This window comes from Solea solea, chromosome 13 (genome assembly GCF_958295425.1).
Source record: "Solea solea chromosome 13, fSolSol10.1, whole genome shotgun sequence".
Lineage (NCBI taxonomy): Eukaryota > Metazoa > Chordata > Actinopteri > Pleuronectiformes > Soleidae > Solea > Solea solea.
The window spans coordinates 18,674,328-18,689,205 of NC_081146.1; the positions used below are offsets into that span (position 1 = coordinate 18,674,328).

At 41.8% G+C, this 14,878-nt stretch overlaps 1 protein-coding gene across 4 annotated transcripts in view; it reads left to right on the forward strand.

Annotated features, from left to right (window-relative positions):
* The window catches only part of oxr1a (oxidation resistance 1a), a 125,209-nt gene that overhangs the window by 39,084 nt on the left and 71,247 nt on the right, over positions 1-14,878 (forward strand). For all 4 annotated transcript variants that reach the window (XM_058646912.1, XM_058646911.1, XM_058646915.1 and 1 more), the window contains one exon: positions 14,302-14,498. In XM_058646912.1, coding sequence (XP_058502895.1) covers positions 14,302-14,498 — 197 coding nt within the window. The remainder of the gene's footprint in view (positions 1-14,301; positions 14,499-14,878) is intronic.

Consider the following 14,878-nt stretch of genomic DNA (forward strand, 5'->3'; position numbering starts at 1 on the left):
ACATCCACGGATAGCGCGATTCATAGTCTGATTCCTCCTACATGTGTGTGCTTTGTCAGACTGCAGTCGGACTTGTGTGCAGTTGCAGAGAAAAGAACATTTTTGGACTGATACACGAAATGTATGCGAAACGTACAGAACCGCAGCGCGATCCATCTCGCCGCTTGCTTTTCTGTGTCGTAAAGGTCAACAGGAAACTCATTCAATACGCACTATCCTGTAGAGAGGCACAGCGCCACCTATGGAGGTGGAGTCAGACGAACATGGCCAATAAATCCATCTTGTCTTCCACATGTATACTCGGACTGACTATGAATGCTGCCTGCACAAACGTGTGTGTGTGTGTGTGTGTGAGTGAGTGATTTATGTAAAAAAAAAAATAAGGGGGGAACATGTTGTTCTGAGGCTGCAGCCTTCCACATCAACACACAGCTGCTGCAATCATTGGCCATCAGCAGCAGCCAGTGAAGGAGAAGGATTAGGCTTACTGTGTAATTCATGGGGACTCAAAAGTCATGCGTCATTGTGGCTTTTGACGTATTTTTCAGTGCAATAGGCTATAAAAAATGTTTCATTTATATGGGGGGAAAAAAGATGTCGTGTGAGGACCATATATAGCCTCCACCAGTTCACACCCGAGTTCCACGGCTGGCCTTTGTCGACCCATCAGTGTTCTGCAGAATCCATCTGTTTCAAAGCCTCGAAATGCACAGCGTCTACATCCACTTCTACAATGGGTGGTATATTGTGAGTGTAATGCAGATCTTATAAGAACTCTTTGTCAGCTATATTGGGAGTCTCAGTCCTGTAGATTTGCTGCACATATGTAAATGAGGGCCCGTGTTTGTTTATATTGCACTTCTCGTCCAAAGTAATGTTACTCAGAGTAATTCACAGGATGGAGCAAAAAAACAAACAAACCTCCCCATCGCCACACCCATTACTCACCCCCACAAACACACAAAAGATGTCACAACTGTAGCAGGAGAAAAGGAAATGAGATCGTGAGGAAACACTCTCATAGATCTCAACGATCAGTGATGAGGAAACACTGGAGACTAAAAAAAATACAAATAAATGCCCCGACAACAGCAGGGCAAAGAGAAGAGAAAAGAAATAATTGTATTCAATTAATAAAAATCAAGCGGATTAAAGGGAATACTGATAATCAAATGGAAGAAAAATGAAGATCTAACGAGCTACAATATTAAAAATGTAATCACTAATGTGTCACCACCATGGTTTCAGCTAAGCTTCAGTCTGAAGGTCAGCAGTAATGTCCATGCAGTGCAGTAAATGCACCTGAAGAGTATAATTTAGTTTGAACAATTGTCATTAACCGTTGCAAATTAAAGTCTGGGCCTTCTTTGTTTCATCTTACTTTTCTGGTTGCTTATTATAAATAATGACTGTTCTGCCGAGGTTTTCCTTTTGTGTTGCATTTTGCTGAAATTGATTACTTTTGAATAGTCAATGAACACGCACACTGCACAGATGAGCAAAACGCACCGAGGTCATCAGGTTGTTCATCCCTGGGATGCTGATTGCACCTAAGTGATGTGGAAAGCTGTCGCCACGGAGGAGAGAGGTGAAAAGTGACATGTGCGTAGTGGCACTTGCTCAAACACCGTCATCAAGAGCAATCACGAGGCTTTGAAAGAAAGTATGTGAGAGAGCATCTGAATGGGTTCTCTCACTCATCACCAGCCTTGTCCACCGCGGCGACAGTTGTTCATTTGACGGACTGACATTTTCAGATGGAGTTCATTGTTCTGCGCTTTCGTTGAGCTGACAATAACGTGGCACCTGGACTGGGAGGAGCAATTTCAACGCTCTCTGCCAAAGCAGAGGAGTAGATTAGATGTTTTTGAGCGTGATAAACCTGTCGGTAGCGTCTGCTCGAGACCTCCCTGAAGCATTACCTGTACAGACTGTTACAGCCTCGGGGCACCACACACTCGGATTCAAACTCTCAGCGTGGGTGCTGAACCAATTTGTAGCTCTGGCATAATTGTGTCCTTTCATCTGTCTGTTATTTTGCATACAGCAAATCTGTTTATTTTGAATAGATATACGCTGAATTTACCTGCAGGCCTCCGGTATCAGGTCTGAAAGATTATCCCTAAAGAGAATTCCATCAGATTATTCTCCCGATGAATCCAGAAGCAGCTGAGCATTTCATCCGTATTCCTCATTAGAAACCTTATTGTTAAGGAGGTGAGTTTACGGAGGCTGAGCTGCAGGAAGCTAACAGATGTCCCATTTGAACGGAGCTGTGCAGGGAATATCAAGTTTAGCTGCCTGCGTAGTATGAGTTGGCTGCTGTCACAGGATCACAGGCTGCACACTAAGTGCTGCCCGATGGGAGAGATCAGTCATTTTCATCTCTCTCTCTCTCGACGCCACAAATAAATCACACGACGGCCCAGAGTTTCATGTTGTCTGATATAACTATGCTACTTCATTATGACCCAGAAATGTCCTTCATTCCATGCACCTAACTTTGATTTTATTTTTTTTTATTTTTTTTTCAATCAATTATAGCCACCAACTCTTATGTCAAATACTTTTCTTGACATACTGTACATATAATTTAATTATATTTAACTTGATAGAAAACGACCACAAGTCAGGGCTGTGACGGCTTTGCAGCTCTGTAAGGATTCGGTGTGAGAGTCAATTGGATGTGATTGACAGCTGAGATGTCCCGGAGCCTCAGTCTTCATTCGGCGCGTCCATCTCAACTGTCCCTTTACATTTAGGGAGCAATTCTTTCTCTTTGCAGCATTTCTCCGTCCTCTTCCTGCTCTGGCAGAGCTGCGGGCCCTGTGATTGGCTGGAAAGTAAGAGCGAATTACCCGTGTGCTTCCTGACACTTCTGTGTGCAATAGGAAGGATTAATAGCTCATTTACTTAAGCAAACTTTTGCTAAGTCTAAAATATACACGTAAGGGTTTTCATGTCCTGAACATCTCCTGGAAGGAGGTGTTGGAGCCACAGCGAGTATCAGCCTCCTCTACGATACTTCTCTATGTGATGCTCCTGCTGTCTTTGCTTGTCGGGGTGTGTTTATTACGTGACAGTGGGACTAAACAGGCCTGTTGAATGATTCTGTGCGTGACTGTGGCACTGATGAATCCGGATGACGGAAAATGGACATTGTGCAACATGTTTATGCGTCCAGCGGTGCGCACTGTGCTTTCTGCAATGACAAAATTACTTGCGCGTCACCTACAGTGGTGTAAATGACGCACGCTGGTCGGCAGCATATGGTCATTGACTGTGCTGTTGATTTTGTCTTTACTCTAGGGGTGAGGGATGATACGATACGTGGGCCACAATGCCATTAATATCACGATACAACAGTACTGTGATAATCAATATAGTGCAAGACAATCCTATAGCATATAGATGCTTCACGAAATCGGTCTAACTGAGGAAAACAAACTCTTTAATTCACAAGTTTCCCTCATTCGTTTAAGCGGCGCCATGAAGTAGCGACGCCCGGCGAGTGAAACTGACGCGGACTGTTTAGTTTAGAGCGCCTTCATTTATTCATCAAAATATTGATATTTGCTTATCGATTATCGCATTGCACAAGGAAGGATGACAATAAATGGATATTTTGACTCACCCCTACTCCACTCTGCTCTGTTGTATTTAAGGAAGATGTCTAAAGTTAGTTATTTTATTTATTTTGTTGCCATATAACTGTGTCACAAAAGCCGCAAATCAATATAAGGATGCGCTGTGAATGGGCACAGATAATGATTTATAGTTGACCCAAAGCAAATGCGTCTCCTTTACAACATCCAGGCTTTGTGTCACCTGATCAGCCGGTGCCAGCAAACACGAGTGGTAACAGATGTCGCTGCCTGCAGCCAGGCATTGCTTTCCTGTCCTGCGATGAACAGATGTGCAAGTGAGAGCAGTGGCTGCCCAAATGGTAGATATGATCAGTGAGTGACTCGTCTGGCTGTGGCAGGTTCTGCATTCACAGGGAGGTTCGGAGTGGTACTGAAGCTTGTACCACCAAGTACTTGTCAAAAATGTGTCTTCAGCTGTTCGGAGCCAGTGAAAGATGTGTTTTTTTATATATAGTCGTTCTTATTTGGTGTTTAAAGACTGGACACACCTCTTAGTTGATGTCGGTGCTGTAAGGACAGCATTTACCCTGCTTTATGTACCTAACGTAAGCTGGGATTGGCTCCAGCCAATGACCGTACGAAGCCTAAGTGATAGATGATGGATAAATGAATGTGTTTTAATGTGTGACATTGGGTCAACTGTCTTTTTTACTTTAAATTAAACTTTATTCAGGGGCAGAGGGAAGCAATCATACAGAGGATGATCTTCACTACAGATTTTGCTCAACCTTGTTTGTTGATAGTAGTGGTAGTTATAACTTTGGCAATCATAGTCTGAGAGGAAAATTATCCAAAATACCCGGTTTGGAACAAAGGCATGTTCTCCCTGTGTGTGTGTGTGTGTGTGTGTGTGTGTGTGTGCAGGTTTTCTCCGGGTTCCTCCCACAGTCCAAAAACATGCAGATTTGAGGTTTGGCAACTTGGACACTCTAAATTAACCATTGGTATGAGAGTGGATGGAGAATAAAGCGGTAGAAGACGAAAGAATGAACAAAATACTAACATTTGGGGCTGGAGTAGCCAAAACTGAGTTTACAGGATATGTGTTAATCTACAAACCCATCATAAAGAGACAAATCAAAGCCAATCCAGTGTATGAAGTCATTGATCTTTTAGGAAAATGAGAAGCAGAGTTAGCTGTAATTATTATCTCTACTGTGGTGTATTTCAATGTATGTGAACTCATTCCTGTTATACGACATACTTCAGGCAACCAGGAAATGGCTTGGTGTTCTTTAGTAGTTAGTGCAAACTTGGTAAAAGTTGAAATCATGTTCACGCGGCACCAGAAAGGAGGGCATTATTGTGCTCTGAACATAGAAGCTAAAGCAAGACTTTAAAATGGCAGTCCAAGGCCGTTCTGCCTGTGACTTCGTGGAGCGAGTGTCCTTCATGAGTGGAGCCCGTCCGTCCACTCGGAGACCGTGCGGTCACTCTTTGTTATTTCAAGGACATGGTGCAAATGAGATGAGATGTGGTGAGGTACACGACGGGCTTTTAGATCTAATTAGAGTGGGCAGCCAATAAAGGTTTGTGCTTGAAGAAATGAGCATGCCTTCAACTCACTCTGCTCTGGGTCAGCTGGGATGTTTGTATCACCGTCTGTCTTGTTTGTCTGCACTTCAGACAGAATGCGAAGGAGAAAGAGAAAGTGTATGTTAACTTTTTATTGATTTTCCTTTTCCCAAAATGCAGCATCTATCACACTTCTGTGAATCCGATGAACTCTCTGCCCACACTGTTCCCAAAGCGTCCCTTTTAACAGCCTAATAGACTAATTAAGGAATAAATAAAGCAGGGAACAGAACAACGTATTAATATAAAACACCGTTCCTTCTCTAAATAAGGATTATGCATGCTGCCTTATTTTCTCCTATTATTGTTGTGACGGGTACATTTAAAATAGTTTACATTTCACTTTAACCTTCAGTAACACAGCGCCGCGTTCCTTTGCTTTGTTTTTCAGAGCAAGAACAAAATGAATCGATAGAGTCTGAGTCGGTGTGTGTTTACCCCGGCAACAGCTAACAAGAAATGGCACCTGTAATGAAAAGTGACCGTTCATTTTCGTTGTAAAAACAAGGCGACTTGTGTTTATAAAACAACTTTGGCCCGTGCAGCAGCTCGGGTTCAACTCCTGTCCCTCTTTTCACACGAACTTCAGCGAGACTAAAAACATCAACATAAAAAAAGCAAAGAAAAAAAAAAACAAGTGTTGGATGATGTCATTTGGTGTAAATATATTAATCGAGAACTTAACTTATTTTGAAGTGTGTCTTCGTCTTGTTTATGTATTGTTAAGGCGGTAAAGACAGAAAATGTTGCTCATATTTAAATCATAATAGCTTTTAAATGAGGTAAATTCATATTTAATTGCATCTTTCTTTTTTAGTTACAAATGATGGTCATAAATCCCTAAAATTCAGTTGAACTCGCTGAGCTAATCATAATCAGACTCTTCACTAAATGAAATTACTTTCAGGAAGCCCTCAATGAATAGCTAAGATATATTGGGTTCCAAAAAGAAATCATTTCCTAAAGGTTTACAGTTTTTCAAAGAAATTGTGATTTATTTGGCATGAGATGTGAGCACAGGCTCTTTTGCTCCATAACCGGTTTAATGAGATTTGACGTCAGTTTTAGCTGTTGGTGGTTTCTGACAAACATTTCCCACTTTCAGTTATGCTCGTTCGTCGGAGAGATCAGAGATCTGATGTGCACTTTATCCTTGAATGAGATGCAATGTGGAGAGCTAATAAGTGGTAATTAAAATCCTCCTTTTCATGTCTGGTGTCTTGTCTGCCCTTCCTGCTCTGTAATGATCTAACACGATACTCCACATGCTGCTGGAAGCTGCCAATACTCGGAGAGCACATCTCTGAGTTGTGCACCACCACAAGCCACAGTGGCATGACGTCGCATCCTCTACCTCCGCTCCCCGACCAATCACGCCGCTTATTGTCACCGGCGCTCGGCAAATGAGAGCGCACGAGCAGGAACGATTCCAGCAATGAGGAGGAAGAGGAGAGGAGGGGGAGGAGGAGGGGGGGGGGGGGGGGAAGACTACGAAGAGGGCAGTGAAAGACTGCAGTAACAGTCCCAAGGCCTCGCAGATATTCACTGAATCAAACGCTGGAGGCTGTGTGTGATTGAACACTGTGTGTTTGTGTTCGATGCCAAGATGTGGACAAATAGAGCAAGTGTGCATGCTTGTCTGTGCATGTGTCTGTGCATGTGTCTGTATATGCTGCTTAAGTGATGCACAGAGAGCTGGAAGGAGAAAACCATTCCCTGGAGTCGGAGCCAGACACTTAATGAAGCTGTGTGATTATTTTTTTTGTGGTGTTGTTGTTCTTCTTCTTCTTCTTCTTCCTCACCCTTATTTCCCTCCCCGCCTCGTGTCAAGTCAGATGATTCCTCTGTAAGTCGAGTTTTAGGAAATGAATAGCAGCCTTAACTCAGCTGTGTGCTTATGGGCTTAACTGCTGAAGAATAGACCGGTTTGATCAAAATGGAGCAGTTAGACATTGTTGGCAGGTGCTGCTAAGTGATGGAGAAATCATTAGCAGCAGCAGCAGCTCCAGGGCTGGTTGGCTGGTGAGGCATTGTGAGGTGCTGGTGTCTCCGTCTGCCATTGTTGTAGTGTGTGTGTGTGTGTGTGTGTGAGTGTGTGTGGGGGGGATTGGTTACGAGTTGATTCAAGTGTGCAAACAGATTTCTCGTGCTGAGAATTCAGGCAGGCACCGTTTTAAACTGAAGCCCAGGTTCCAGTTCCTTTTGTTAGTTGTCTTTACACTGAAGGAGAAGAAGCCTTAAAATGTCTTTTTTTGCTTATTTTAACCATAAAAGGGCCTGAAAATGTCCTGTAACTGAAATGTAAATTGCTTTTGCCAATTTTTGCCCACTTTCATTTCAATTGACTGCATGTTAAAATTGTGTATTAACAATTTTAAAATTAAGAAAAACTAAAAAAAAAGTAAAGTAGAAAAAGTCACTGTAGTTGCAGATTGTGTGTGGTTAAATTTGAAATTCGAACAGTATAAAACATATTTAAAATAACATTTGTTTGATGTTTTACCGACGCTGATTCTCCGGCTTCCTCCAAGAGTCAAGTTATCGTAATAACCTCAGCATTTTTGTTGTCCTTTGCAGAGTCTGTTACATATGTTTTGTTATAGAATCCTTGTAATATTATTCCTATATCAGGAACAATAAACACAACTTATAAGGGATGAGCCAATATGATGTTCAGTATCAGTGTTGGTCCAGCACAGTAGAAATGTGCCAGTAGATACTCGAGGCTCTGATATCAGTATTAGTCATGAAAAAAGGCACATGGAGCCATTCTTACATCTTATGTGTCTTTTGCAAGAATGAAAATCAAAGTATTTAAAGCAAAACAATCAAAGAGGTTGTTGGTATGTCAAAGAATTGGAAAAAAAACATGGGAAACAGCTGAACAGGAGACGTGTTGTGTGGAAAAATGGCACAGTAGCACATCTACTCTACTGTCAGTGTATTTGATACAACAAATACGAGACATGACTTTGAATCCGTTGTTCAGCTGAAGAGTCGGCAGCCTTGCGGTAACAAATCTTTGTGCGAGTTACCGCCGCTCTTCACTTCGTTTGACCTTTTCTTTACTTTGGGACTGGCCTTTAGCTGCTGCTGCTCTCGTCACTGTGATACACAGAGAGTCCAAATGTGAAGCCTCACTGGTCAAAACCGCCACATCACCCCTTTGACACACAATTGCTGCTCTGGCATTTAGTGAGGGCAGATGAGTGCAGTCATTATGGCGAAGGTGTCCGACGGCACAGCTGAGAGCAATGGGGTCCAACCATATTTCATCAGGCTTCCGGATGCAGCAGGGCCTCATTAACATGTGTGGCCACAGGTTGTTGTGCCGTTGTGTCAGTTTCTCAAACACAGTTTTAGTGTGACAGCCTCACTTTTCTTTATACCTACACCAGGTTTTTCTACTGTTTTATTGTGATTACTCGCCTTGGAGAACACAGGAAGTAATGATTGGTTAGACACTTCCTCATGGTAAGGATTCCTCATCAAAGTTGCTTTGGATGAGGATCATAAAATCTGCCATTAGTTTTTATAATACAAAATGAATTGAGAGTTGGTTAGAGACAAAGTGGATGAAGGATAAAGTGGATGCTTTCATTTAATCTTCTCTATTTTTTCTGTGAACACACTGTTGCCATCTCACGAAAACCTCAGCTGCTCGCCTCCTCAAAGAAACATGTGAAATATAATATATTTTTTAATCAGACGTTGCATGCGTGTGGAATAAAAGAGTTTCAAACAATCAGACGATGTTTGTTTATAAGCTCAAGCATAGGAGGGAAATGTCCTGACAAATATTCCAACAAGGCCTGGCATAATTACTGCAATTGTCTGATCAGAGTTATTAATTCTAACCACAATTGTGTAATTATCCTCATTTTTTTCCAATTAAACTTAATGAAGTTAAGGATATTATCAATAGGCCCCTTGCACGGCAACCGGTTTGACAGGTTGCAGTAGGAAAATGACATGTTTTTATAATGTTTAAAACATTATAATACAGGAAAGATAGAGATCCCCTGCACAGCTGGTCAGTCGTAGGAACAAAAAAATAACTATCAAAATGATATCCACCGCACTCAGATATGACTTTACTTCTGACTTTACGTCTCCTTTTACATTTTCGGTACGTCTGTCAGAAAAGCCCGTCACTAACTTTTCTGAGTTTGGTTATACAGGTAGTGTTGTTGTCATAGGTAAAATGATATTGTTGAATAGATGTGAAGTGGTGAGACGAGACCATACATTATGTCTGCATTTTTGGAAGGAGGAGATCGTCTGTCCACTTTAAATACTTTGCAGCAACCTCAGTGAACTCCCTGAGGACATAGTTGTCAATGATACCTTATATTTCTTTACCTGAAGAGAACTTGAGCTTCACTGCAGCACATCATGTTTCTCCCTTGGGTTTCCATTAAGTTACTGTGCAATAAAATTAATAAATGAATCTGGTATGTGTTTTTTTCTTCCAAAGTTACATAAGCAGCAGCATTCACAGTATGGGGACTCTAAGGCATCATTACTGTCAGACGGGTCATTGTGCTGCCAGCGCTATAACAGAGCGTGACGTTAACGCAGCCTCCCTATATGGGCTTTAAATAGCTTTATATAGCACAACAACTTATCTGCTGCTATATGTAAACACTGATTCCCTTTAAAAAAAAAAAAAAAGTGTTATGTTGTTGCTGCGAGGCAAGAAGCGGGAAGAGAAGCACAGAAGAGAAATTGAAGGCAATGCAAATGCGGCCGCCTTTTTTTTCCCTCGGCCTAATCCGTCATAGTAGGGGAGCGATAAGCTTTTGAGTTAGTTCCAAATTTTCTGTTGTTTATGCATCTTTTGCCAAACCACGTGGATCCCGGTAGAGTCAGATAAACACAGCGATGCCAGTTTGGCAGCGCTGCTAACATACTGCTGCCTCCTGGTCAGATCACAACAGCATGCTGAAAAACAAAGTGACTCTGTGTCTGTTTGCCTTAATTTCCCATCAATTTATTAATCTTTGAAAGCATTTGCTCATAGATTGGAATCAGTCAGAGCTGCTGGCTTTGTTGACGTGCGGCTCCGTCGGTGCTCATGAGCTCTTTGCTTGCGGGGCAGAAGACGGGAGAGTGGTGCAGTCTGAGCTCAGGACAAATCCTATTTACATAGAGAGAGAGAGAGAAAAACACACCATGTTAAACCAATGGCACCACGAGGAGCAAGTACCTCACTGGTGTGTGAGGAAAAGCCTCTTATTCTTGCTTCTATTTTCTCACCAAACGATGGCTGTGATTGTAGGGTTGTCAGTCGGACCGTGGGCCGTTTGGTGAGAGGACAGAAGCTGTCAGGGAAGCAAAGGATGTGCTTTACCATCTGTTAGGACAACCTTTAACCCTCTGTATGCTTCTGAAACCTCATGCGCTCTATTTGGCTTGACACAGTGTGAGATAAGAGTGTGTCCACTCGTCACACAGTACGCGTTATCTCTGATGCTGTAAATTCCTGGCGTTGATGAGCTTCTATGCCTCCGTGCCACTGCCATGTGCTCTGACGGGTGTCTGTATGGCAAGCCTTTTTAAAACAGATGAACAGACTAGTATAAATTGTAGTAGACGTATTGCAAGCGGTTTTAACATTTAATCGGTCGACAGGATGTTCACTACCAATAACTGTGACGTCATTCTTATTAGTCTCAGACCAATTCAGTATTTACTGGTCAAAATGACATCACTTTTGCCATTCATGAATATGTAGAAATTGTAGATATCTATCACTCCATCTTCAAATATCTACAACATCACTATGACTATAGTCACAATTCAAGTAAAAGATATCTACACCTTCATTCTGACGATCTGAGCTTAATTAATTCAACAATGTAGATTTCCTCAATTGAGCAGCGGCAATTGCTCTAAAATGTTGTCATAAATGTACTGTGTTGTATTTACATTTCAATACTAAACTGTGATTGGACAAATGCGGCAAAACTGTCTCTTCCAGGGAAGCTCAGCTTCTCTGGGAGTCAGTGGATCAGTGACAGTATACTGTAAATAAAAACACTATTATAGCATTTAGCAGTTTTACCTAATTATCACGTTTCCTTGTGCTGTAAGAATTGATGTTAATTACTGTGCCTGAAATGCGGTTATCTGCGACTGAATTGTAGATATCTGACGAGTAAAAACTGAATTACACGTATCTGTAACTATAGTTTTGACGAGTAAGCATGACGTTGCAGATATCGAAGGACAATATCCTGTCGACCACTTGTCATATGTCTGTCCATCCATCCACTCATGACATCCTTGGAACAATCTGAGCACATGTCTAGAAGTTTGGTCCTAAAGTTCTCTCAAGATCATTGGGGCCATTCATGTTACTTTTGCTGCTCTATAGTTTGAATTTATTGTCCCTGGAAATGATTTTTTTTACACATTTGTTTCCATCCTTCTTTGTGAGTCAAACACAGTCATGATTTTTGTCTCTTCTCTTTGATTACTTATATGCATGCACACACACACACACACTCTCTCACACACACACACACACACACACACTTTGGCCTTGTACGTCAGTGAAACAGAGCTAGAAGAAGGGCTTGTGCTCTAGTGATGAGGCAGTAATTAGTACCAACTCCTCAGGGAGTTGAGATAGACTTCCCACAGGTTGACACACACACACACACACACACACTCTATCTGTGTCTTTCTCGCCATGTCTGTCTGTTTTGTCCTCCACAGCCATTAAACGCAGCGGCAGGTCTTTCTCTGTTTCTTACTCATTTCCAACCTCATTATGTGCTATCCAAACAAACAGACCGCTTCCTCAAAATAGTCATTAGTAATGTTGCCTGCCTTTGTTTTTCCTCTGTTGCATCTTGCAGTTCCGTATAGAAAAGATAACGATATGAGAGAATCAATACAAATAAAACAAAAACAGTGGATGTATTTGTAGAGAATGGTTACTGAGAGTGTCTGTCGTTCCTCTAGCTGGAATAGACTGTGGGTAACACTCCTGTGACGCCCGAGCGTAATCTCTCCCGGTGTTCATTCATAGTTCACTCGCTCTGCTCTGTTTGTCTCCCTCTCCCAACTGTTTGGGTTTGTTCGATTTGGAAAAGAACACACGTATGCAAATGGTGAAGAACAGAACAGCGTTTCCATCGCGCGTGCACGTGTGGAGTGGGCACAGAAATGGGCAGAAAGATTCTGTTCGCTTCAGCAGTTTTGCTGGAATGATTGAAAGTGTATGCGAGGGAGTGGAGTGCTGGGAATCTTGTATTGCTGTTTCAGGACTTTTTTTTTTTTGGACTATAGATAGATAGTGTTTCACAAGCTCTTCTTCACTTTTTTACTGCAACTTTTTACTGGAGTGGCCAAAAATTATCATTTCTACTCCCCCCCCCAATGTATTATGATGTGATGTGTGTCACTCCTGCTGTCAGTGTGTTTAGTCTGTGTGGAGTTATACGTAAGGGAATAGACAGTGTTTTGGGATTACCTGTTCAGATTAGCCCTCATCTATAAATGTTGCAAATATAGATCCAGGTTCATGTTTCCCTTTAATTGGCTTTGTGTTGTTGTTGTTGTTGTTGTTGTTGTTGTTGTTGTTGTTGTTGTTGTGGGCAGATTTGATTTGACCCAGACTTTGAGCCAGTAACTTCTGATGCATTTTACATAAGCAGTCTCTTAATCTTTCATTCCAGAGAATAGAATAGTGGAGAAGAGTGTTGTTGTTCTTCACTGTAGGGAATGCGTGTGCTACTTTTGTCACATTTGAATGCAGGAGCAGTATTAAAGAGTTATTTATTTGGATGGATACGCGGAATGGCCTTTGATGCGATGATGCAATCCACAAGTAGTATCAATCACTAACTTTTAGTTCTATCCAACTATATTTATTTATGCGGACCAAATTTCACGACACTGCTTAATGGTCATGGTCTGGATTCTTTAACGTGCCCACACCCTCTGGAGGCGACAACCCCATATCCAAATGGAAGATTCCAACACTGCGATAATATGACGGGTCATTATAAATTTGTCAGATTTATTTTGTGGAAAAAGTGACGGTGCTAATATGTGTTATAAACTCTGTGTCTCTGCCTGTGAGGTTTGGTTGTTGGTGATAAAATGCCAAACTCATTAATGAGGTGATTTATGGAGGAGGGCTGGAAGTGGTAACAGCAGCACTGGAAAGGAAATTTGACACATATTAGTCCATAGACAACATTGGTGACGGCAGCGTTAACACCATAAACAGTGATGGAATATTAAAAAAAAGTATACTTTTGACACCAAGGATTTCATTTGCATTGGCCCAGCTGTTTAAATAATCGATGAATCGGTTTGAAAGCTTTTTTCGTGATTAAAACAAGATTTCCGATTGTTTAAGCTTCTTAAATGTGAGTTTTTTGTTCACTTCTTTGCTCTGGATAACAAAGAAATCATTAAAAGTTAATCATTTTGGTTTGTGGGCAAAACAAGTCATTTGAGAACATCATCATTTCCAGGTTTGACGAACACCGATCAACATTTTTTTACAACGGTTTTCTGATATTTAATGGACCAAATGATTAATCGATTAATCAAGAAAATAATCGACGGATTAATCGATTATGAAAATAATCGTTAGTTGCAGCTCTAACGTTTTTTAACTTAACGGTTTTTAGAGTGGACTTGGTTTCTGGGTCACAAGTCGCAGCAGTCTTTATTGAATGAAAGGAAAACATATACATTCACTCCAGTGTGGGTTGTGTGGGATGTTACTCGCTGAGATGTTTGTTTCCAGGGAGGTTTAACTATGACTTTGTTCCCCTGCTCTCCACCTCCAGTGAGTCATCTCTGCAGGGCAAAGTGATGCTAATAAATTCACCTTTAACAAGGCTACAAGTGGACTATTGATTCTTTGTCTGAACTTCTTTGCCACTGCAAAAATGGTCTTGCCTGATTACAGCTCAGTGACATCAACTACCTCGGATGCAAATGTGCTTCCGTTCAGCAGTCTGTGTCGGTGGAAAGTAAATGCAACACTTTTCGATCATATTACACGTGGTAATAATGCCTTTGCTTCCGTGGTGTGTTTATTTCCTCGCAGACTGAAGCAGAAGTCTCAGTCCGTGGACATTGCCAGTCAAGGGTTCTCCCCGACTCTGGTGCCGGCCTCACCCCTCAACAGGGCTTCACCACCTGTTGCCAAGACGACCACCGTCCTTGCAGTGCAGGAAAACAACACCACCAACTCCCAGCACCGCAGCCCCCGGTGTGGCGAGCTGAAGAGGGGCTACACCATAGGTAAATGACTTTTATGTCACTTTATATTTGTGGAGCAAGGGATGATGTGAAATGAAGATTCAAAACAACAATGTTTTTTCTATGGCAGGACATTTTTTATTAACTTTAGGCAAATGATTTATCTGGAAAATGCCAAAGAAACTCATAAAAAGTATCAACAAACCTATTATGAATTGCTTCCAGGCTTTTGCTGAATGGTTTGTTCTGTGTGTGGAAGTGTGTGCGTTTGACGTTTGATCAATGACTGGCCTTCGCTTCCTGCCATGGAAACTATATTTATGTGGCTCGGGTGAGATTTGTCCCTGTGATGACTCCTCCTGTTTGTCTACTCCTGTGTCAGAGGGTGGGTGCTGAGTAGACTTGAGGGAGCTTACTTCCCA